The sequence below is a fragment of the Barbus barbus genome (assembly GCF_936440315.1).
Source record: "Barbus barbus genome assembly, chromosome: 41".
Lineage (NCBI taxonomy): Eukaryota > Metazoa > Chordata > Actinopteri > Cypriniformes > Cyprinidae > Barbus > Barbus barbus.
The window spans coordinates 23,973,361-23,999,583 of record NC_136719.1 but is presented as its reverse complement, the minus strand read 5'-3'; the positions used below and the strand labels follow the sequence as shown (position 1 = coordinate 23,999,583).

General features: G+C 34.9%; 2 protein-coding genes across 2 annotated transcripts in view; one reads left to right on the top strand and one right to left on the bottom strand.

Moving 5' to 3' along the window:
• Nucleotides 1-1,759: 1,759 nt before the first annotated feature.
• LOC306860387 (glutathione peroxidase 7-like) lies at nt 1,760-5,690 on the bottom strand. Its single transcript, XM_079402058.1, has 3 exons — nt 5,434-5,690; nt 3,677-3,938; nt 1,760-3,207 (listed from the first exon to the last, which is right to left on the bottom strand). Exons 1-3 carry the CDS (start codon nt 5,566-5,568, stop codon nt 3,044-3,046), a joined length of 561 nt encoding a protein of 186 aa, XP_079258184.1. The 5' UTR covers nt 5,569-5,690; the 3' UTR covers nt 1,760-3,043.
• Nucleotides 5,691-9,778: 4,088 nt separating this feature from the next.
• LOC306860621 (terminal uridylyltransferase 4-like) overlaps nt 9,779-26,223 on the top strand; it is a 30,820-nt gene continuing 14,375 nt past the window's right edge. Inside the window, exons 1-15 of the mRNA XM_079402404.1 lie at nt 9,779-9,968; nt 12,791-13,268; nt 14,371-14,507; nt 16,510-16,626; nt 18,099-18,276; nt 18,388-18,476; nt 18,565-18,616; nt 19,669-19,738; nt 19,860-19,986; nt 20,070-20,189; nt 21,745-21,921; nt 21,998-22,172; nt 23,359-23,861; nt 24,682-24,832; nt 24,968-25,054. Of these exons, the coding sequence (XP_079258530.1) occupies nt 12,854-13,268; nt 14,371-14,507; nt 16,510-16,626; nt 18,099-18,276; nt 18,388-18,476; nt 18,565-18,616; nt 19,669-19,738; nt 19,860-19,986; nt 20,070-20,189; nt 21,745-21,921; nt 21,998-22,172; nt 23,359-23,861; nt 24,682-24,832; nt 24,968-25,054 (2,398 nt within the window). The 5' untranslated portion in view covers nt 9,779-9,968; nt 12,791-12,853. The remainder of the gene's footprint in view (nt 9,969-12,790; nt 13,269-14,370; nt 14,508-16,509; nt 16,627-18,098; nt 18,277-18,387; nt 18,477-18,564; nt 18,617-19,668; nt 19,739-19,859; nt 19,987-20,069; nt 20,190-21,744; nt 21,922-21,997; nt 22,173-23,358; nt 23,862-24,681; nt 24,833-24,967; nt 25,055-26,223) is intronic.

The following is a 26,223-nucleotide window of genomic DNA, read 5'->3' as shown; positions in this document are numbered from 1 at the left end:
CGAGAGTGTCGTAAACAGCGCTATCTGGTGGTTAGTAAAAAATAAAGCAGCCAAATGCCTGTGAAAGAAGCTCTGTCAGACTAAGCATCCACCTCACTTTCCATAGAACGATTCATGTTCTTCGATTCGTGCAAAATAAAAGCCTAACAGTGTGTATTTGTTGAATTTCTGTCTCTGATAAATGAATTTACTGTGGCATTTAATGCAGTACGATATCAATATTATGTACTGTAATAGAAGAATAATGTACACATATGAATTGCATATGGTAAATGTTTAATTTTCTTGAAATAATTTGTACTGTTCATATTACTTGAATGACTGGGTATTTAAAAATGTAATTGAATAAGTCTGAATGAAAGCTTACTCATAAAGCAAGATCTGGGGGTTCGAATATTCCAACATACAAAGTGTAAAAATTGTAAAGCAGTTTTGTCCTCCAAAAAAAAATTATAAAAACAATTTTCTGTAACACTTTATTTTACGGTTACATCTATTAGTTGCTTATTAGCATGCATATTACTAGAATATTAGCCATGTATTAGTGGCCTTATGTATTAGCCTTATTCTACATCCCTACTCCTACAAATACCTAAACTTAACAACGACCTTCCTAACTATTAATATGCAGCAAATTAAGAATTTATTGAGGGAAAAGTCATAGTTAATAGTTAACAAGTGTTACCTATTCTAAAGTGTGACCAAAATCCCCTTTCTCAAATCAGGCTGTTCTGAGATTGCTGTCAGAATTACGTAGTTCTGTATAAGAGTCAGCTGAGAGCTGTCCACCTCTGGTGCAGGGGAAGACAAGATGTCTCCGATTAAGCTATTAAGGTGTTTTGTTGTTGGATGTAATAATGAATAAAGCAGTCATTATTTACTCCCGACATCTGAGCTGCTGAAGACGCAGAGGATTAACGTTACTTTTGCTTTGAAGTGAATGTGCCAATCCTGATCTACATAAATGTGTCTATGTTCACATGAATCATTCGTAATCCAGCTCTATAGAAGAAGTGAGTATAATGTTTTTTTCTATGAATCTTTGCACCTTTCTTAATAATGTACTCGTTAGCCAGTTTCGCGGCTAAAGTAAAAGTAAACAGTACTGAGCAGTCATGAGCATTTAAAGCAACATGGACTAAAAAAACAGCGTGCATGGTAAAGAAGGTGTTTTTTACACTACCATTGAGAAATTTTAAACAAAGTATGTTATAGACTTTTTATTAAGACCCTAAAGAATAAAATCAATTTGTGTAAAATGGGCATCCGATGACCCCTTTAATAATAATTTTAATTTTATATGGGCAAGCACCACCACTCACATTTTCTTCAGAGAAATATTTAGATATATTCCTTTTTTATTAATAATTGTTAATATTTAAACAATAGCTTTAATAATAATTTTTATTATGCATGGAAAAGTACCACCACTCACATTTTCTTCAGATAAATATGAATATATGTTATTTGTTTATTATTGATTCTTAACATTTAAACATTAATTTTAGTTATTTGAATTTTATATGGGCAAGCACCACCACTCACATTTTCTTCGGAAAAATATTAAGATACATTCATTTTTAATATTTAAAAACTAATTTTAATAATAATTGTAATTTTACTTGGATAAGCACCTCCACTCACATTTTCTTCAGCTAAATATATTTGTATTATTAATAATTTAAAAAAATAAAAATTATTTTAAATGGGCAAGCCCCACCCCTCATATTTTCTTAAGAAAACAGCATTAAGATATATTAATTTTATTATGGATTTTTAATAAATAAACATACACTTTTAATAATAATTTTAATTTTACACATACAAATGTGAGAACCACCACTCACGTGTCTTCAGAAAAATATAAATATAGGTTACATTTTTTTTTTTTTTTAAGATTTTTATTTATTTTTTCAGAAAAATGACCTTTCACCGAATAAACAAAAATGGAAAATTTAGAAAAAAACTTTTAATGGAGCCATAAAACTAAAATATATCAGGGTCAAAACAGATTTCAGACAGATCACAGAAACAAAAATGATAACGGGAGTAAAAATAAAAAATTCTACTCCAGAATCATATTGCTCATACTCATTACTTTCTGTAGCTCTATTAGACATAGCATGTAGTATGTCATTAAATATAACAGGGGTGCAAACTTGTCAGGAGTGAAAAAGGTGACAAACTTTGCACCTAACATACCTGTACATACTGAATTGTCTATTTTGTACATTGTGTTTGTGCTATTTTTGCATATTGTCCATTTTATATATTTGTACATAATTTTTTTTTATTATCTGTGTCCTGTCCTGTCGCTGTCATTCTGTGGAGCTACTGTACCTAAAACAAATTCCTTGTATGTGCAAACATACCTGGCAATAAAGCTAATTCTGATTCTGATCTGATTAAAAGACATTTGAGTGACAACTACGGTCTACAATCAACTAGGATTGTTGTTAAGATGTTACATGAACTTAGTCAGGGGAAATAAACCACAGTATCTTCATTTCAGCACTCAAATTTTTGAAGCAGCTGATGTGGACAGTTGCCTGCAGCGACTAAAAGTTAGGCTTCAGGAGTGGGATTGGTTGGATGCGGGAAAGAAAATTAAGGCAAGCCAATCAGAGGCAGAGTAGGGCGGGTCCATTCCTTTGCCAAAAGGGAAAAAAAACGCTACAGGTGACGTGACACAGGTGACTCGCAGATACGACAACGACTACAACCTAATTCATGGTGAAAACGGCGAATTTCGCCGAAAGGTGACAAGTTAGCACCCCTGATATAAGCATGAAGTGTTTTTTATGGTTTATTGATAAAAGTGGTCTTTTATTACTTGAGTTCTCGGTGCTTCTCTTTGCAAATGTGGAAAGAGAACAAATCTAATAAAACCTAGTTGAGGAAAGATCATTTAAAGTGGGTTGCGCTGGTGTAATCTCACATTTCATACTTTGAATAGGCCTAAATTAGCATGTGTTTCTTCAAAGAGATCTGTTTCTGAGGTCTGAGTGTCTACAGTTTTCAGAGCTGAAGACGATTCAGAGGACTAAAGCTCTTCTTTCCTCTTAATGATCAGCTTCCGAACCATATCTGCTATCCGTGGGCGAATTTCTTTGACAGAGACATCATGACCCCACGCGTCAACAACTTTGCCATCAGTGTCGATGAGGTACTTCCAGAAATTCCAGGTCGGCTCTTTCCTAGACGCCTCTGAAATTAGAAGAGAGTGTGACGGGGCATTTAGATGAGAGCGCAGCATGTCAAATTAATAAGCCACTAGACTGTGATCTTGTCTGAAAATTAAACACCTCCTCACATTGCAGATGAACCGTTTGTGGGCACTTCAGTGGAAACACTTGATTTGATATTTTGTATCTATTCCGACATTTTGAAGTGTGATTTAAGTGTTTAAATACTTTTTGATTTCACTGTAACCCTAGTAAACAGAGAACGTTCCCATGCAAAAAATGATAAAATGGAATGTTATTTAGAATGTTAATGGAATATTCTCTCGAGCGTTTGCATAACCAATTAAAAATGTTTTTAAAACATAAAAAAAACTGAGAGTTTTGAATGATCAGAGAACAGTTCAGAAATATCGTTTTTTTAAGGGAACATCCTCAGAGCATATTATTTTTGCTAGCTGGGACCTCACGATCATCAAATCTGTTCCACTCACCCACGAGGTATTTGTAAGCATTATTGGCTCCTATTCCAACCACAGCGATCTTGCTGAAGATGGGAAAGGAAACCCCATAGACCCGCCGCACAAAGCTGTCGATCTCTTTATCGCTGCCGGGCTCCTGCTTGCCGAACTGGTTGCAGGGGAAGGCCAGAACGTTGAAATGAAACGGACCGAAGTCTTTTTGCAGCTGCTGGAGGTCTTTGTAATGCTCATCAGTGTAACCGCACTCGCTGGCCACATTCACTATCAGTGACACCTAAAAACACAGTACAGTAACATCAAGAACATCATACGCCAGATATGATAGATAGATAGATAGATAGATAGATAGATAGATAGATAGATAGATAGATAGATAGATAGATAGATAGATAGATAGATAGATAGATATTTTTTAGTTTAAACACTGTTGTTCAGCCGTTCTCCAATGTACTTCCTGCTTAAATCCTGCAGATTTAAGGTTTATGATCATAATCGCACAGGGTCTCTGTTTATTAAACTGTATGAAGCTTTTTGACTCCGTGTGACCGTGAACACCAATTATGCTCTAAAAGCCAAATGAAGCCATCGGAGCCAATCTGCAGCAGCTCTGAGTCACTGGTGAGTGAAGAGCCGCTGTGACGTCATTTATGGGACTCTATCGCTCTTTCTTTCTCTGTTCTTGAGTCTCTATTTTACCTTTTCACTTCCTTTAAGTCTTCTCAATGATAATCAAATGTACATGTGTCCTTGTGTAAATTAGATTTTTCCATATATGTAAATAATACAAGATTGCTGTGCTGATCAGCCTTTGAACTATAATATCAGCTCTTCTGATAAAGACGGAAACAGATCTCACCTCTATTAAGCCTGCCGTGTTAATAAAAGCACTTCATGATTGTATTCCTTGTTTAGTGTTAAAATTGACTCTTCATTTGGTGGCTTACTGCTACTACACTTAAAAGGATGACTGATCGCATGTAATGCAAATCTATTTATTTTAAACACAGGTTATATGAGGAGTGGTGCAGCAGTGGTAGTAAGGGTAGTGATAGTAATTAGTAGTAGTACAATAATATATATATATATATATATATATATGTTTTGTCCGGTAAACTGAAAAGTGTGCTCAATTCACAACTATCTAAAAGAGTCAGATTTGGAGAAATGTAGCATTCCATCACTTGCTCACCAATGGATCCTCTGCAGTGAATGGGTGCCGTCAGAATAATAGTCCAAACAGCTGATAAAAACATCACAGTAATGCACAAATAATCCACACCACTCCAGTCTGTCAATTAATGTCTTATGAAGTGAAAAGCTGTGTGTTTATGATAAACAAATCCATTATTAAGGTGTTTTTAACTTCACTAGTCCTCTATCCATTTTATCCATGCAGTTTGAATTATGTGCAATACTTATCTCAGTCAGACGTATTATTAAATGCAACAATGTATGTTAATATTAATGAAAGTTATTCTGAAGTGTTCCCTTACCTTGCCAAATATCAAGTCATACCATTGAAACCCACAGCAGGGGCTGAGATATACTGCAGGAGGCTGCCACGTAGACACAGAATGAATGAAGCACAACTCCAGACTGGTTAGTAGTTTACCGAGGGAAATGCTAGAAGTGAGGAAATCTTACTGCACCGTTAAAGCATGCATGAGAAAAGCCCAGAGTGATGCAACATTAGTATTAAAGGTTTTTCTTACATGCACGTTAGTTGCATCTTACGTCTGCAGCATCAGAGATGATTTCTGGAGACTCACCGATCCTCTGTATTTTTCCAGAGAAACTAACCTCCCTCTAATGTTCACAACCTTAAACGAGTAAAAGTCTTTCTGTTTGGTCTCGGCCAGACATGATAAAATCAGTAAGGTTAGCGCTCTCAGAATCGTCCCCATAATGCTGTGAGATTCCTCTGATGTCTAGTGAACGGGACGGGTCCGATGCAGGGTAAAAAATCTAAACACCTAGAGCAGAATGAGCGGAACTTTAGTGATGCATGGCCCAAACAACCAATCACAAGCTTCCGCATTCCTCTGACCGCGCGCGCGTGAGTGAAAGCTTGTAACTTTAGAAATGTTTTCAGATACTATATGTTAATTGAGGTAGGCTAAAAGAGACCCGAAAAATACAAGAGTTTACATCCTATCATACTATAACTTATGGAAACCCGTTTCCAGAGGTGTACTACTCAAAACTTTTACTCAAATGAAAGGAAAGATACTCTACTAAAAGTACAAGTATCTGGCCAAAAACATACTTGAGTAAAAGTAAAAAAGTACTTTACAATTGTAAGTTGTACTCAAGTACTAAAAAATGGAAGTACTTTTTTTTTTTTTTTTTTTTTTACATTAGGAAGTTTGGTTAATGGGAGAAAACGAAACAAAATGCAATGGCACAGGTCAAACACATATATTGCTGCGATAACAATTAAAATGCAGCACAGTGGAACACACACACACACACAAACGTGCAGAGAAAGGGATTAAAAGGAAACTCCATCCTGTCCACCCTCATGCCATCATATATATATATATATATATATATATATATATATATATATATATATATATATATATATATATATATATATATATATATATATTTATATACACACAGGTTTTTCAATTCAAATTTATTTGTATAGCGCTTTTCACAAATCATTGCAAAGCAGCTTTACAGAAAATTTACAGAAAAGTTTCTACATTATATTGAGGAGTATTGGTGGTACTGTAAACAATCATGCAGTTAGTTAAATATATATAGTTATACTTTCGTTTATCAGATGAACACAAACTAAGATCTAAATCATCTAAACTAAATCATTTCTTTCTTCGTATAACAAGTATGGGACGCCCAAAAATTACACTTCAAGAACTACAGTAAGTGAATATGACAGTAACTCATACAACCCCTGTTAATGAATCAGTGTCTTCTTAAGTGAAACAATGAAAATTACAAATACTAATATTTTAAACTTGACCGTCGTGTTCACTTTGTGTGGTTTCTGAAGTGGTCCTGTCCCCTTGCATTACACGGACTAAAAATCTTTGCTTGTGTTCATCTGAAGAAAGAAAGTTATAAACATCTGGGACGACATGAGAATCTTAATTTTCGGGTGAACTATCACTTTTAATAACAATGTGATGACGAGCTTAGAAACATATTCCAGACAGAATGCAAGAATGTGTTGAATTAATGAGGAGAGTCATAGAACTAAAACATACAACATTAACGTTTTGAAAGGCAACTCTTTTGTGATGTCTACGTCACTGTTTAAAAGGATCATTAATCTTTTAATTGTTTATTTGGGGCATTGTGTGTGTGTGTGTGTGTGTGTGGGGGTCTCAGCAAATATTGCTACATAATGAGCAAATCATGTAATTATTAAGATTAAATAAATATTCATTGAAAGTCCAAATTCCTACTCAATGCGTCACATGATAACATTATTAATACAACTTATCCACTACCTGGTAAGAACATCACTAAACATGAATTACAATTAAGTAAACATACAATGTTCATTTAAACACTTTTTTGGAGATTTGTAACATTTAATAAAAGAAAATAATAATAATTCCCACAAAAAATATTAATTATATTTCAATTTTCATCACTGATTTTATTTGCACTCAATCTTGTGCATTTGACCAATATATTACACATGTGGCTCTATCAAAACAAAAAGAATAATGAATACACTTTTTTGGGGGAAAACACAACTTTGCTACCTCCACATGCTTCCTCTGATTTGATGGTGAACTTTTGAAGCCAGACATTTACCTGATGAAAGTCATAACTGAAGTAGAACTGTGTGCTTGATGCATGAAAACAATGATCATTGGTTCTCACGTCAAGCACACACTTTCCATTTCCAATATTTAATGTGCATAAGATAAAAATGTAATGTACATTTTAAGTTGAAAAAAAAAAATAGTAAGGAGTAAAAAGTACTGTTTTTTCTACAGAAATGTAATCAAGTAAAAGTACAAGTAGTCCATTTAAATTGTGCTTGAATAAAGTAAAAAGCTGAGTGAGCTGTCATCAGACTCTGGTGCAGGGGAAGACAAGAATGTCTCCGATTGAGGTGTTTTGTTGTTGGATGTAATAATGATCATAGCAGTCATCATTAACTCCCAACATCTGAGCCGCTGAAGATGCAGAGGATTAACGTTACTTTCGTTTTTGAAGGGAATGCACTCCCGATCTTATGTTCGTGCGAATCATTCTTGATCCAGCTTCACCTCCAGAAGTGAGTATAAGGTTTTTTTTTTGTGAATCTATGCAAATTGCCTTTCCTAATAATGTGCTAGTTAGCAAGTTTCGTTGCTAAATGCTGCTAAAGTTTACAGTCTGCTCGGAAGAGAGGGGCGGGGTCAGCAGAGCTCATTAGCATTTAAAGCAACATGGACTAAAATGGCTTGCTAAAAACAGAGCTGATTTTGACAGGGTAAAAAAAGGGTGTTTTTACACTACCATTGAGAAATGTTGACCAAAGTATGTTATAGACTTTTCATTAACACCCTAAAGAATCATGTCAATGTGTGGAAAATGAGCATCCGATGACGACTTTAATATCGGGACTTCTTAATATCACAAAATCTTTCAAATTGCGAAATGATTTGCGAACGCGCTCGATCCGAAGTTCTGATATGAATCAAAAGATTTGTGAACCCGCTCCGAAGTCCAGATCTAGGTCAAATGATTCACGAAACGCGATTTGAAGTCCCAATCTGAATCAAATGATATGCAATTTGATTGGAGAGCTTCGAATAATTTTGCTGATTAAAAACTGATTATGACTTTCGAAAAGCTTCGTTTGACCCATCACTACATGCTTTTTTAAAATCATTACAAGCGATGTCGAAATTCGAAAATTAATGGCTCGTTTGAGCTTGTTTTTGCTGGTGAATCGAGTTTGAATCATTTGGTTCCAGCGTAAATGACTCATTTAATTGAGTTGGTTTGTCTGTTCCTCCGCTTTTGCACCTTCAGCTAATATACGACACTGTCAGTAGGATATTAGCTCGCTAGTTTATGACATTAACTGAAATAAGTGAAAAAAGTATGATATGTACAAATAAAATACCCATTTCAAAGACGCTTTCCACATCAAAACATCCAACACAAGTCTACGAATATATTCTGGTGAGGTTACCGGTTTACTGCTAACTAGCGTTAGTGAAACACCCTATTAAAATGAGGAGCTCCACCTCAAAATACCTGTTAGATGGAAATATTGTGCAGTTTGTAGTAGCCTATATTTGAAATAGCTTGACCACTGCAATTCAGTTGGTGACAGCAGTTGAAAGCATTCAGTCATCTCTTACCATTGAAGTGAATGTTAAATTTATTAGTATAAATTTGAAATAAATATGGATTTTAATGGATTTTAATACTGATATTGAATGCAATAAAAATAATAATTAGCTATTTGTAGCTATTTATTTAGTTATGTAATATTTCTGTATAAGAACTTTGCATTTGAACATTATAAAACTTATTTTCGGAATATGTTTTTTTATATATGCTTTACTTATTAATTATTTATTTATCTAGGCTATTTGAATCTATTTAGCTACAAAATATTTAATGATAATAGCAATAATTTTACATTTTGTAATTTGAAACCGTTAGGCTATTTATTTTATATTTATATGTTTTTAAAATGCATATGAACACTGAATGAAATAAGCAAATATCAACCTACCTGCTGTTTTTAAATCTTTGGCAAACCAGGAAAATTATGCGTTTTAGCCTGGAGAATGTTAATTATAGCTTACTTAATTTTTTTTAATACAAAAAACAGATATATGTCTATAATTTATTTTATTTATGTTGTACGTTTTTATTATTTATTATTATTATTTGAACTAATATTTTAATGTATAAACAAAAAAAGTCATTTAAATATTTAATATCTAAAAAGTACTTTTTAGTTTTGGAATATTTTCATTAGGCTAATTAAGAAGAAGAATGGTGATACAATTTAACGTTAGATGTGACGAGAGTTCTCTTTTAGAGTGTTGGCATTCATTATTTCCGCCTGCAGGTGCGGAAACGTCGCGTCGCGTCGGACTCTAGTTTCGTTTCTCCGCCTGCCGCACTGACGCGGCCCACAATCCAGCGCGCGAGCGGAGTTAACATGGCGCGTGCGCTCAGCGACTTAAACAGGGCCGAGAACAACAACATCAGCGCCGGGATACATGGCGTTTAACGCGACGCCGATCCGTCACCGCTCCCTATGATCGTTCTCAGCATGTGCTGCTGATCTACCGCACGTTAGTGAATCCAGGTAAGACAGAAAAGTAAAGACACAAATGAGGAAAAGGTCCGCGATGCGTTAGTAGCGCAGCGCACAAGCTAACGTTAAATGTATACACTGACAAAAGTTTGGGGGAATTACTTAATTTTTTAAACTTGTTTTGCGAAAAATACACAATTCTAACTGTTTATTGCTTACTTGCAATTGCGTTCTGCATGCAAGTATGCTGGTGATGATGAATTGCTCGTGTTAGATCATTGCAAGGTTATATGCAATGTTTTTATAATTGTAATAGGAAGTCAGAAACAGGCAATAACTTTTAGGATGTTAAATCAGTGCTGGTACATGCAAATAGTGTCCTAATTCATGTTTGGACTCTAATGTGTGACTGTAAGTCCTGTACGCCTGTAGTTTTGTGTTTGTTCAGGCCTACAGGTCATTAAACTTGATATTGGGACCAGGTGAAGGGTTAAATATTTGTACATTAGTTTTGCTTTCAGATGCATATTTTAATTTAATTTCAATTTTTTAAATGCAATATGTAATTCTTTAATTAAATAATCTGATATTTAGTGTGTATTACACATTTTACTTCTGAAGTTATAATAATGTTTAAAATTAAGCAGGAAATCACTCATTATAATGGTGATATTTTGCCTTTTTGGCAATTATTCTGTAATAATCTTAATACCGTATGCATTATGTGATCTGACCCACTACATTTGCTAAAAAGATGCAGGATATATTTTTTTAAAAATAGCAGGCTGTCTGTTAGTAGCGCAAGCAACGCCAAGAGCTTGGGTTCGAATGGACTGATAAAATGTTTGAATGCAAAATTATCTGTCAAATTCATCAATGTAAAACTGTGCAGTATTAAGTACGCAGATTATGTTGAAACTAACTAGCGAGGAAGCATGTTTCTGACACCGAATAAAAAATAATTAATTAAAAAAAGGTAATTGCAACATTCTATCTCACATTTCTCATTGTCGCAATTCAGAGTTTGTCTCAAAATATGGACTTTGTTTCTAACAATTATGATTATTTGGAGATTTATATGCATGTATGTTTTTTATTTATTTACAAATAATTCTGTATATATAATAATTTTGTTTTGTTTAAAATGTAATACAATGTTATTTTATAGATGTGGTTTTTAGTATGCATATTTAAAATACATAAATTGAATGCAATAATAATATTTAGCTATTTAATACTTCTGTATATAATAAAACAAAGACATTCACACAAAGATCAGTCATTAGTCAGGTGGCGACAGCATTTGACCACTGGATTTACTAAAATCATTTCAGGTTTAAGCAGGGTTTCAACATTGCATCAACTACTGATGAACACATTCATTTTTATTTGAAATATTACTTTGTAGGTTTTTTTAACCATGTATTATTAATTATAACTAATTAAAATGCACATATTCATGTTATTTCTTAGATGCATGTAATGCAGGCATTCCAAAACTTTTTGTCATCTAAACCTTATTCACCAAATATATTTGCTTTAAGTACTGCTGAGATTTTAAAATAAATATTTCAATAATTATCACATTTGCATGTTCACGGTTTCTTTGATGTTGATTAATGATCACATGGCATGCAGGTAAATAAAATATTTCATCTTTTTTAGTAAGTGTTTTATTTAAAACAAAGACTATAGAAACACAAAGACTGTTCACTCCTATACTTATGAATGGGAGAAACTGCAACACGCAATATGGAGGATTAGTCCCACCTTCGAAATGAAAGAGTCACATTTCCCATAGAAACCTGACTAGACCTGCCAATCCACATGCACAGTATAAGCAGGTTATGATTCAGCATGCACATTGCCTGGTCTAGCCTGAAAAATAAGCTTTGTAAACGCTATTTGAGTATAAGAAACAACATTCGTGGGGCAATTAATTTCAGATTTTTGTTGCTGATTTGACATGATGTTGACATAATGTGAGTTCAGCGAGCAGTTTTTGAGATTTCAGGATTCCCCTGTTCATTAAGATTGTCTTGTATGAGCTGACTGGAGGCGTTGCAAATATGGCCGCCAAGTGAAGAGACTTTCCTCGAAAGGGAGTTCAAAAAAAAAAAAAAAGGGAGTTTTTTTTAAAATGATTTATTTTAATTCAATTTTTTTATGAATTAATTAATTGTCAGCTTTTCATTAAACTCACAACCCACCTGCAGTTCCTTTACGGACCCTAGTTTGGGAAACTGTAATATAATGTTTAATGCACTTGAAATTACAATGAATGGAACAAGTTTTCTTACTCTTTGCATTTTTTACATCATTATGGTACAAGATAATGCTATTTAAATCAATGTAATAAACGAGTTAAATCAAAAGTAATCTCAAAGTAATCTGATTATATTACCTAAAATGTGTAATGTAACCGATTACGTTACTGACTACAATTTTTGTCATGTAATCTGGAATCAGTAACGGATTACAATTTGTTAGTAATCTACCCAGCTCTGCGTATGAGGACATTGCCCCATGTCCCCACTTTTCAAATTGCTTATAAATCATTCAGAGTAAGTTTTTTTTTTTTTTTTTTGAGAAAGTAAAACCATTACGCCTATGGGATGTCCCCACTTTTCACAAAAACAAACGTATTTATGTATGCTTTATCTCTTTACCTGCCTGAATTTAATACTCCATATTATTTAGTTGGAATAAAATTTATGTATTTAATTATATAAATAATATTTCCAAGATCATGACTAGTTGCCACTCATTGAAGTACTAAGCTAATTTTCACTTCGCAATATTGCCAGATTCTTCCTGATTTTTCAAACATTTCTGGTTCCCCAAAATCTGATTTTGTCGTGTTTCTGTTCCAGAAACCTTCAACCCAGAGCCCTTTGGGCTTTTCTTCAGTCTCGTCCAGAGAGAAGTGGAGTGGCATGGAGGACCCGAAAAGCCCTGTGAAGGTGATCAAACCTTCCCGCTCGAGTGGGGGCAAGCCGTCGTCCTCCAAACCCCAGCGGGAGAGCGCCAAAGTTCCGAGCCGATGCAAGGATGTCGTCCCCAGGGTGAAAGAGGAGATCCAGGGCGGCCCCAGCGCTGGCAGGAACCACACCGGCAGCCCCCAGGAGCCGGGGAAGGGCAAAGCCCGCCGGCTGACAGGCAGAACTAACTCTGGCGAGAGGGGGAAAGGGAAGCCCCAGCCCAGTGATGGCCGTCATCATAGCCAGGAGAACAAAACTCCGGTCCCAAGCTCCGGACCGGTCAAGGATGTAGGAGCAGCACCGCTGACCAGCACAGCAGAGGAGATCTCAACACACGACAACACCATCACCGCTAAAGACCGCATAACCGGTGAGAAAATACACTCCGATAATCTGATGAGATCTGGACAATTTAGGATAGATGAACGTGTGGGGTCTGTAATGTTTTTGAAAGAAATCTCTTTATGCTCACCAAGGCTGCGTTTAAATAATACAGTAAAAATGTGGTAATATAGTCAATTAATATTATTACAATTTAAAATAACTATTTTCTATGAATATATTGTAAAATGTAATTTATTTCTGTGATGCAGCGCTGAATTCTCAGCATCTTTACTGCAGTCTTCAGTGTCACATGATCCTTCAGAAATCATTGTAAGATGCTGATTTGCTGCTCAAGACACATTTCTGATTATCAATGTTGAAAACAGTTTTGCTGCCGAATGTTTTTGTGGAAACCTGATTCTTCTATGAATCGAAAGTTTAAAAGAACAGCATTTATTCAAAATAGAAATCTTTTGTACAATTATAAGTGTCTTTACTGTAATTTTTTATCAATTTAATGTGTCCTTACTGAATAAAACTAGTAAAAAAACATTTAAACTCTAGTGTATATTTAGTACTGGCAAAAAAATACATGCATGAAAACGCTGAATACAACTATTTAAAAAAAAATATATATATTAAATTCAGTAAAGGTGTTTGAAAAGAAAATATTCATCATCTTTTGACAAGACCTGATATCTGTGGTAGTATTGGTGTTTACCATGTTTTGCCTTTCTTTGGCAGTGTTATCAATGTATACATTGTATTATAATTGAATTATGGCATAATTGTAGGTTTTTGTGTCCAATAATATTTGTAAGCGTGTTAAGTCAATATTGTGTAAAATAATTTAATTTCTGCAATTGTGTGTATTGATTTATTTTATAATAATTACTAATTTAATATTAATACAACATTCAAAATTATAATGATGTATTTGTGATTCATATTTATGAGTTAGTTAGTGTGTGTGTGTGTGTGTGTGTGTGTGTGTGTGTGTGTATTTACCGGTATGTATGTATTATATACGTGTATGCATGCATGTGTGGGAGTGTTTGTGTATTTTAGTTTTTTTTTTGGGGGGGGGGGCAGACATGTAAAGACTAATGGTTGGTTATGCTATCGGTGTCTGTTTCTTTAAATCTCAGGTGTGGAGGCGGGCAGACAGAGAGGCGAGGTCACACTCGAGGCTGTGGAGGTTGGAAACCTGACCTCTGACCAGCAGCTGGGACTCAAACAGGCAGAGGAGAGACTGCAGAGGGACTACATCCACCGGCTGCTCAAGGTAAGACATACTTGGAAAAGCTTGATATTTATTGAGGAAGCGCTGTTGTACTTGGTTGTTCAAGTCCACCAATTCAAAACGCATTCATTAGAAATGAATTAGTACATGATAAGCTCTATCAGACAGTGTTTGTGATAATGTAGATTACCACAGAAGATCATTTTGACTAGTTCAGCCTTATCAGGTGTTGTTATGTAAAGGTCATTATTGCTGAAATGCTTTAAAAGTGTAGCAACAAGACTTTATAATTTTACATTATATGTGTTAACATGAGACTAGTTTGACAGAATAACTTACTTTCCCTGTCAGTGTACAGTTAACGCCTGCCATGAACAAATAGAGCTGGTGACTTTATTAAGATTAAATGTATTTATTAATTTATTTTAATTTATTTAGGTATTCATCATTTTTTGCATGGTTTTATGTTTATTTAAAGTTTTATTTGTTTTTATTTACTTTTAATGAATTATTTTAATAATATTCAAGGATTTAAAAAAAAAAATTTACTGCTAAATTAAGAATTTATTTATTCATTTATTTTTTATTTATCTATTTATTTGTTTTAATTTATATTTCTTTATGGTTTTATTTAGTTTTTATTTAAAATTATAATTTATTTATATTCAAGGTATATTTATATATATTTGTTCTTTTTACATTTTTCCAGCTTAATTTAGAATATTTTTATTTTAATACTTTTTTTTAAAGGATTATTTGTTTATATTAAAGTTCTTACTTTTTTTTACTTTTCTACTGCTGTGTGTAGAACTAATTATTATTATTATAATTTGTTTTGTTATTGTTTTGTCATTTATTAGTTTTTTATCTATTTATAGTTTCATCTATTTAACTATTTATCAGTTTGTTTAATTTTGTTTTTTGAAATTTAAAATTATTTTAATGATATCCAAGTTAAAAAAAAAATATTATTTTTTTTATAACAGCTTTACTGCTGTTTTTAGGATTAATTGTCAAATTTTGAGTCTAACCCTATAGAGCATATTTTCTTTAAAGGGGTCATCGAATGCGTCATGAACTTCTACAAGTTTGAACTGAAATGTGTGTACACAACCACCCTATAATGATACAAATCCATCCAGTGTGTTTTTTTTTTTAATCTGGTTAAATCATTTCCCCTTTCTCATATCAAGCCGTTCTCAAATGCCTGTCTGTGGGACGTCACACAGACCCAGACCCCTCCCACGATTGTTGATTGACACTGGCGTTTTTACCTTAGACCCGCCCTGAGCGAGCTGTTACAGTCCGCCATTGTTTTGACGCTGGAGCAGATGTAGACAAGAATGGCTCGTAAGCGATTGAGGTGTTTTGTTGTTGGATGTTATAATGAACGTAGCGGTCGTCATTTACTCTCGACATCTGAGCCGCTGAAGATGCAGTAGATCACGTTTGTTTTTGAAGGGAATGCACCCCCCATCTACCTAAATGTGTTTATGTTCGCGCAAATCATTCATGATCCGGCTTCACCTACAGAAGTTAGTATAAGGTTCTTTTATGAATCTTTGCAAATCGCCTTTCTTAATAATGTGCTAGTTAGCAAGTTCAGTGGCTAAAGTAAACAGTATCATGAGAACGGTTTGTCACCCCATGGAAGAGGGGGCGGGGTCAGCAGAGCTCATTAGCATTTAAAGGAACATGCACTAGAACGGCTTGCTGAACACAGAGCTGATTTTGATAGGGTAAAAAGTGTTTTTTACAATACCATTGAGAAATTTTAACCAAAGTATGTTATAGACTTCATTAAGACCCTAAAGAATCATATCAACTTGTGGAAAATGGGCATCGATCAGTATAAATGTGACCATGTTTTCACACTTACTAGCTGATTTTACTTTTGAATGACGGTGAAAAGCGCCTTGTTAATCGAATCAGAGTCGTTGAGCGCCTCTTGATTTCTCCAATTAGCACATCTGTGGAGCGTGCGGATGTGTGAAGAGATGTGGCGTGTTGTGATTGCTTTCTCAGCCGTTGTGTATTTCCACAGCCGTCGCCGGAGTACCCCAATTTCCAGTATATATGCAAACTGTGTTCAGTCCATGTGGAGAACATCCAGGGTGCCCACAAGCACATTAAAGAGAAACGTCACAAGAAGAACATCATGGTGAGGACGCAGGCTATTATCTTCCCAACACTTCTTTCTGTGCTGGTTTTTCTGTGCTCTATGAAATCAGTGACTTTAAGCTTGGACACAATTATTCTGTGCTAGTTTCTGTTGCCAAACGTTTTTTGTCAGCCGATAGCTACAGTGGTGTGAAAAAGTGTTGGCCCCCTTCCTGATTTTTTAAAATTTTTTTGCATGTTTGTCACACTTTAATGTTTGAGGTCATCACATTTAAATATTAATCAAAGATAACAAGTAAACACAACATACAGTTTTTAAATGAAAGGTTTCTTTTATGAAGGGAAAACAAAATCCAAACCCACATGGCCCTGTGTGGAAAAGTGTCATAAAATATATTTAATCTCTTTTAGTTAGGGTTTGATTTTGTAGAATTAGACCTTGTTGTGATGGTGTCTCAGTCCACATTACATTCACACTGGGATTTTAGGAATCCAGCCAGTGTTGTTTTAGTATTTTGAGTATTTATTTTGAGATGTTATTGGAGTTTTTATTAATGCTTTGAATACGTTTTTGTTTTGGATATTTTTTCATTTAAATTTTTGTTAAAGTTTTAGTAATTTACGTTTGTTTTTGCCATTTTGGTTTAATTTTTGTAATATTTCTATGTAGTTTTTATTATTTTATTTCAGTTTAGCTGTGTTTATTTAGTACATCAAGTTAATCTAAATGAAAACGAGAAATGTTGCACTGAACCCAACCAAATTGAATAATACAAATAATATATTATTAATATAATATGAACATTTGATTATTTAATAAAATTAGTATTTTACACTGCAAGTTTACAATATTAACATTAAGTTAAAATGTTTTAATAATTACAAATTTAATGGATTATGTTGCTGACTTTGTTTGCCATGTGAATAGCCCTGAGGCTAACATTGCATTAAAAAATTAATAACGCAAACAAACAATATTAAAAACAATTATTTAAACTTTCTAATCCTTGAGCTTCAAACATTTCAAATCCTCTAGATATTATTTTGGTAGAATGTTTTGTAATGTTCTACCCACAAAAATGTATAAAAATGATATAAATTATAGAAATTGTTATTAGGCATGCAAAAGAATGCTGCATGTCGCTGTTAAGGTCATTGCACGCTGAGTCCAAAATTTTCACATGCGGTTTTCCATTTTTCCGTATTGCCCATCCTTTCAAAATGAATGCTACGGATGCGGCAGAAAATCGAACCTGATCAGAATTTATTTTTTAACGGACATACCTTTTGGAGGCAGTGTGCAAACGTGATTGACACAACGTGAGGTCGTATTTATTTTTTTACGTATGAAAATTTCGTGCAGTGACCTTTTAGCGTGCTAAAACCCTATCAGGAAAGAAGCATTCTGTATTAATCACCTTTAAAGCACCAGCACCAAAGATATAATAGCTAAATTTTGGATATTTTGTGTTGGATTTGACTCATTTGTCTTGTTTATGTGGGTCTTTGCAGGAAAAGCAGGAGGAGAATGAGCTGCGAGCGCTGCCGGCTCCCTCTCTGGCCCAGTTGAAGGCACTAGACTCGGTCGTGCTGGAGGCGGCAGAGACGCACGGCATCTCGGAGGAAGACTTCACGCTGAGGCAAGCCGTGGTGCTTCGGATGGAGGGGATTATATGCAAACAACTCACAGGTACAGTGCTTGGGTTATAGCTTGCACTAAACTTGATGTAAACTAAACTGAAGTCAAGAAAATGTTTCTTCCAGCCTGCTGAATATCTAAATGCTTGTTTTATCTTCTTAGCGTGTTCTCTCCGTCTGTACGGCTCCTGTCTCACCCGCTTCGCCTTCAAAACGAGTGACGTGAACATCGACGTCTCTTATCCCTCCACTGTGAGTCTGAACGAGCGTGCATGCTTCTGTGGGTACGTGTCAGTGTCTTACTATGTTTGTTGAAGTTTTGCACCTCTCTGTTGTGCAGATGACTCAGCCTGATGTGCTGATCCAGGTGCTGGAGATCCTCAAGAAGAGTGGTAAGTTTCCCTTTAATTCAACTACAAGCCATTATAATCCTACACTAAGTTTGAATGGTCTGAGGAATCAGTATGTTGTTGTCTAAAAAAAATCCAACTTGTATGTTTTTGCTTCATAATTCTATATAGATATCCAATGTAATGAACAGGTTTTTGTTAAAAATGAGGTTTGTCAAAATACATTTTCGAGTTAATTACTTATGCCGATTGATTAATCAAATTAATTTGATATTAACTCCCATAGTCTTGGCAAACAATAAAAATGTAAAAAGCCACAGAAAACCTAATATAAATGAATTAAATTCTGTTATGTCTATAGCAAGTACAGTTTTACATTTTAAATATTTGTCTGAGTTGGACAAGTGTTTGACTAATACTGTACATTTGTAGTACAAATATTTATGTTTACATTATATTTTCTTATATACAAATATTACTTAATGTATTTTATAATTATTTATATATATTTTTAAAAATACATGTGTATGTATTTAACTTAAAAATAAACAAATGTTAAATTACTAAATATGTATAATGTAGTTTAATAATATTTAATATGATTTAAGTTTATACATTGTACATTTTAATATTTTGTTTTATATTTTATGAAATAAATTATGTAACTTAAAAACTGAAGGGGGAAAAAGTGTAAAATTAAAGGATATATAAAACATTGTATAATGTTATTTAAAAATGTTTTACTATTTTAATATTTTTTATATTTTGTGTATATATTTATATTTATACATTAACACAAAAAACAATAATGGGAAAAAATTACTGAAATTTAGGACATTACTATTTATAAATAAAGAAAAACAGTAGTCAGAAGTTTGTCCAACCTGTTTAAAACAGAAAAATATATGAATGTAAAGTTTAGTTTGCTAATATCTTTGCTTATACGAGTCTACAATATTAATTTCCATGAGTTAAGACTTTAGATCAGAAGGTTTGTAGTATAAATGTGCTTCACTAACAGCTGAAAGTTGATAAATGCACCAGACTTGAGTTTCGAGAGCTCAGATTAACTCAAGTTTCACTTTTGTTTCCAGTGGAGTTTGCTGAGGTGGAGTCAGAATTTCATGCCAAAGTCCCTGTTGTTTTCTGCAGAGATGTGGCCAGGTCGGTTTAACGTCAGCAATAAAACGCTTCTATAAATAGTCACAGCACACAAAGAATAAACAGTTAAAGACATCAATAATAGCCTGTCATGGCTGATAGGAGTTTTTTGTTGTCTCTGCAGTGGGTTAATGTGCAAAGTGAGCGCAGGAAATGATGTCGCGTGCCTCACCACCAATCACCTTGCAGCTCTGGCCAGACTGGAGCCGAGGCTCGTGCCGCTGGTTCTGGCCTTTCGTCACTGGGCCAACGTATGTATGGCTCGCAATCAGGTTTCACAGACATTACAGTAACCGTTCTCACCGAGGTCTAACGAGATTGTGTTTATCTGTAGCTGTGCCACATCGACTGTCAGGCGGAGGGAGGAATCCCGTCCTACTCGCTGTCTCTGATGGTCATATTCTTCCTGCAACAGAGAGCCAAGCCCATCCTGCCCGTGTATCTAGGACACTGGGTACGATCTCATGTTTTAGTCAACCTCAAATGGATCTGTAATCTGAGTTAGTTTTTAAACTGGGGGCTGCAAGAGGTCAGTGGAAAAGCTTAGAGAAATAGTGTCAAATAACACATTTATAATAATAATTATTCGCAGGATAAATTGATTTTAATAAATAATGCATCTTACAGTACTTGAGATTTGAAAAAAAAAACATAATTGCAACATAATACAGACTACGTGTTTTTCAAATGTTTTATGCATGCTTATAATAATTAATAATAATCATAATTTTTCACAGTATAAAGTAATTAAAAAATGTTTAAATAAATAATACAGATAATAGCACAGTACTGCAGTGAGTGGGGGGAAAACAATAATTGCTAGATGATAAACTAAATGTTTTCCAAGTAATTTAACACACATTTAAAGCAATTTTTCACAGTATAAATTGATTTAAAGGAGACACATTATGCCCCTTTTTACAATATGTAATATAAGTCTCTGGTGTCCCCAGAATGTGTCTGTGAAGTTTCAACTCAAAATACCCCACAGATCATGTATTATATCATTTTGAAAATGCCTATTTTGAGTGGAAGCAGAAACACTCTGATTTTCGTGCCTGTTTCTTTAAATCCAAATGAGCTGCTGCTGCCGCCCCCTTTCCAGAATAGATTCCAGATTATAGCACTTAAAACCTGGAAAAGTCAGATTTTCATGATGTCACCTTTAACAAATAATGCTTCTAACAGTGACTGAGAGAAAAACATAATAGAAACTAAATATTTTACACAATTTATGATATTCCTTATTCACAGCAAAATTGATTTGCATAAAATATTTTCCAAATACTATTTTATGCATATAATATTAATATTATTTTGCACTATAAGTTGATTAAAAAAAAATAAAAATAAACATATACATCTAATAGCACAGTACTATAGAGAGTGTGAAAACTGCATATTTATTATAGAGCTGATAAAATGTAAAAACTGTAACTTGAATGCAATGTAAGTCGCTTTGGATAAAAGTGTCTGCTAAATGCATGTAAATGTATTATAATATTTATTTTTCACAGCGTAAAGTGATTCAGAGTTAGTAAAACATCTAACAGCAAAGTAATAATGAAAAATATAGCAACAAAGTATTTTCCAATAATTATTTCTGTGTATTTATCATTTGGCCTTTAAACATAAATATTAGCATTTTCCTATTCAAATATACATATTGGCCCGGTTTCACAGGCGAGGCTTAGCTTAAGCCAGGACTAGGCCTTAGTTAAATTAAGATATTTAAGCAGCTTTTATAAAAATGCCTTAGAAGAAAACGTTACGTGTGTATCTTGAGACAGAACAATGGAACGGACATATTTTAAGATATGTCAGAGCAAGATATTTTCAGTTGAGACAGCTCAAACATGCATTTTAGTCTGGCCTTAAGCCATGTCTTAAACCGGGGGATAGTGTTTTAAATTTTAGGATGGGATCCCCCATGAGGATTATCATGTTTGGAGGCTTGTTACATCTTTTTTCGATTGAAATAACTGTATTTTTGTTTCATGTCTGCTCAGATCAAGGGCTTCGACGTGAAGCGTGTGGATGAGTTTCACCTGACGGGAATGGAGTCGGACTCGTTTGTGGGTTGGGAGCACAGACCCGCACCTGCTGGCGAGGGCCGCAGAGACGGCAAAGCCAAACCTGAACCCAAAACCCAGACCGAGAAGAAGGGTGAATATGCTAAGGGCAAGGTGAGCGTTTCACTGCCACTCATGACTGTATTACAGTCCTTAGTGTGAGTATTATCAGTAACGTGTGTGTTTGTAGACTCGTCTGACGCTGGAGCAGCCAGTGAGCGTGTCTCTGGGTCAGCTGTGGCTGGAGCTCCTGTGCTTTTACACGCTGGAGTTTGCTCTAGAAGAGCACATCATCAGCATCCGTCTGAAAGAGCTGCTGCCGCGGGAGCTCAAGAACTGGCCTCGCCGCAGACTCGCCATCGAGGGTGAGACCACAGACGTCTGAGATCCAGTGTGGTTAACACTGATGGTGCTTTGTGAACACTTCATTTGATGGTTAATTTCTTGAACGCACTTGGTTTCCATCCAAATGTTTAGCTTTTTTCCGTTCATTCAGCAAAAGGCGTAACGGTTTCAAATAAGATTTATAGATTTTGTTCAGCCTATCTGTTTTCCTCCTTTATGGATGCACTGTTAATGAATGTAAATGAAAATGTTAATGAAAGTAAAACAATAACTCTAAAAACTATTTTTTTTTTTTAATGCAGCAAGTGAATTTATGAATGACAACATTATAAAATATTATTAATCTTAATTCATTGAAATAAAATTGTTACATGTTGAAACTAAAAAAAAAAAAAAAAAAACAAGTAATAAAGTTTTAAAGTTATAAAAATGTTTTTTGGACATTGAAAATAACAAAACGCAAAATTACTAAAAAATAAACTTGGGCAGTATAAAAACGAAAGCCATTTTAAACTATTAAAAACGTTGTAATAGTGTATTAGTAATACTAAAATTTAACTAAAAATGTTACTAAAATCAGATATTCTAACAATATTATTATATTCAGAATATTATAATATTCAGAAAGAATATCTATGTAGTAAGACTGTGTGAAAGTACTTTTATATAATGGCTAATAGTTTAGTACATTTAAATATTTTTGTTTTAAATTAGTTGCTCAAACTTTTGTACTTTTGAGATGCTCAATTTTTATTAAAGTGTATATATTTTTATATAGTATAATTTTAATTATCTAGTACAAAATATTACTTATCATACATTAATGTTTATATTAATATTTTGTTAATTGAGCAATTAATTGTTAAACTTGGTTAATGTTTTAAGTAACATTAACTTTTCTTAATCAATGCTAAAGATGTATTGTTCATTGTTTGGTCAGGAATGTAATGTAAACAAATGAAGTTTTACTGCAAAGTGATACTGATTAACTTAAGATGAGCATGAGATGATTGCACAGGTAATCTAAAAATGAACACTTCAATTTCCATTATCAACCGATACTGATAAACAATATCAAAAACCACAGTATTTTACAATTTAATCTGTTTTAAGTGAATTCTATGTTTGTTAGATTAAGATCCATATGAAAAGGAGCAACAACTGCAGTATGAAAGCATTTGTAAATGACTAAATGGTGTGTTTCAGATCCGTTTGCGTTGAAGAGGAACGTGGCTCGCAGTCTGAACAGTCAGATGGTGTTTGAATACATCCAGGAGCGTTTCCGCACAGCCTACAAGTATTTCGCCTGTCCTCAGAGCAGGAACGGAGCGAACGCCAGCCGCGGCTTACTGAGGAAGAAACCCAGACGCTCTCGCACGGGCCGATCCTGCAGCCTGGGCCGAAAGAAGAGCGGCGAGGAGGACGCAGACAGCAGTGATGATGAGGATGAGAGAGATATGGAGGAAGAGGAGAGTCTGAGAGCGGGGTTCACAGAGCTCCTGGTGAGTGACACTGGGATGGACACCAGATCTGAGTCTCTTTCCCAGAAACCCTCCACAGCTGAGTCTTCTTTTGCCCTGAACGGCCTGCTGATGGACAGCGAGGAGGAGGAGGAGCAGGATAAAGATCAAGAGATGGAGAAACAGGACAGTATTGCTCCAGAAGACATGCACTACATCTTTGACAGGATGATCTTCACTGGAGGAAAGGTAATTGCACAGGAGACTGTAAATATTTGTGGTGCTTGACTTATATTGTACATATGTTTGGCTCATAAATCGGGTAGATATTGATCTTGTGTAGAGTTTGTGTGAACTATATCCGGCTTCTAAATAATTTTTTTCAGCAAAGTGTTTATTAATCAATGTTTTTAAGTGAATCGGCCAAAACAGCTCTCAAAATGGTCATTAGGTTTTTGCTTTTTGCTTTTTTGTAGTATATTTGTTTTTATGCTCACCAAGAAATGTATTTCTGTGATCAAAGCTGAATTTTCAGCATCATTACTCTTCAGTGTCACATGATCCTTCAGAAATCATTCTAATATTCTGATTTGCTGCTCAAGAAACATTTCTGATTCTTATCAGTGTTGAAAACGGTTGTGCTGCTTAATATTTTTGTGAAAACAGTGATACATTTAGTTTTTCAGAGTTTATTGATGAATAGAAACTTACAAAGATCAGCATGTATTTGAAATAGAAATCTGTTGTAACATTATAAATGTCTCTACCATCACTTTTGATCAATTTAATAAACCCTTGCATAATTTAAGAGGAAAAAAAAACCTCTACTGACCACAAACCTTTGAACGATGATATATAAAAGAGGTTTTAAGGTACAGCAGTGAAAAAAATTGACTGTTTAATTATAAGAGATGGCGGAATTATCATGCAATCCAATAATTCAATCGTCTGGAGTCATTTTTTTAATATAGTTTATACTATGGCACACATGTGCATCACATGTATTATGGTAAATAAACTGGTTCTGTAAACCAGAAGTTAAATGTCTGCTGGTTGTTTTGCTTCTCAGCCGCCAACGGTCGTGTGCAGCATCTGCAAGCGAGACGGCCACCTAAAAGACGAATGTCCTGAAGACTTCAAGAAGGTCGAGCTGAAACCCCTGCCGCCCATGACTGAGCACTTCAGAGAAATCCTAGATGGACTCTGCATGCTGTGCTACTGTGAGCGCCGTCCCATACTTTACCATCATCTGTTTTAATACTCCAGTGCATTCTGATCAGTCAGCTTGAGTGCATTTATTTACATTTACCCTCACATTTACTTCAGGCTCAGCTGTGATGTTTTTGTGTTTGTAGGTGAGCTGTCGCCATCTCTCATCGAGCAGCAGAAGAGGGAACAGATTTTGGGCAGTCTGGAGCGCTTCATCAGAAAAGAGTACAACGGTGTGGAAACGCATTCATACATGTACAACAGCGTTAATACAAAAAACATGCAGTAGCAAAATATATATATTTTTTTTTATTTTTCACTTGGTTGAAATGGACCCTTTTCACATTTCCTGGGTTTTCAGAAGCAGAAGTTGTCATATACAGTGGGGGAAAAGATTATTTGATCCCCTGCTGATTGTGTACGCTTGCCCACTGACAAATAAATTATCAGTCTATGATTTTAATGGTAGGTTTATTTTAACAGTGAGTGACAGAATAACAACAAAAATCCAGAAAAAACGCATTTAAAAAAAGTTATAAACTGATTAGCTTTTTAATGAGTCAAATAATTATTGATCCCCTATCAAACAGAAAGATTTCTGGCTCCCAGGTTTCTTTTATTCAGGTAAGGAGCTGAGATTAGGAGCTATCTCTTAAAGGGAGTGCTCCTAATCTGTTTGTTACCTGTATAAAAGACACCTGTCCACAGAAGCAATCAATCGATCAGATTCCAAACTCTCCACCGTGACCAATAACTCTCAATCTCCCTTGGTCTGTGGCTCCATGCAAGATCCCACCTTGTGGAGTTTCAGTGATCATGAGAACGGTGAGGAATCAGCCCAGAACTACACGGGAGGATCTTCTCAATGATCTCAAGGCAGCTGGGACCATAGTCACCAAGAAAACAATTGGTAACACACTACGCCGTGAAGGACTGAAATCCTGCATCACCCGCAAGGTCCCCCTGCTCAGGAACGCACATGTACAGTCCTGTCTGAAGTTTGCCAATGATGCAGAGGAGGACTGGGTGAAAGTGTTGTGGTCAGATGAGACCAAAATCCAGCTCTTTGGCATCAACTCAACTGTGTTTGGAGGAGGTGGAATGCTGCCTATGACCCCAAGAAACCCACTGTCAAACATGGAGGTGGAAACATTATGCTCTGGAGGTGTTTTTCTGCTAAGGGGACAGGACAACTGCACCGCATCAAAGGGGCGATGGACGGGGCCATGTACCGTCAGGGCCAGGGCATTGAAAATGGGTCGTGGAAGGGTATTCCAGCATGACAATGACCCAAAACACACGACCAAGGCAACAAAGGAGTGGCTCAAGAAGAAGCACATTAAGGTCCTGGAGTGGCCTACTTTCCACTACTTTCAAAAGAACAACAAATTTTAGGGAGACT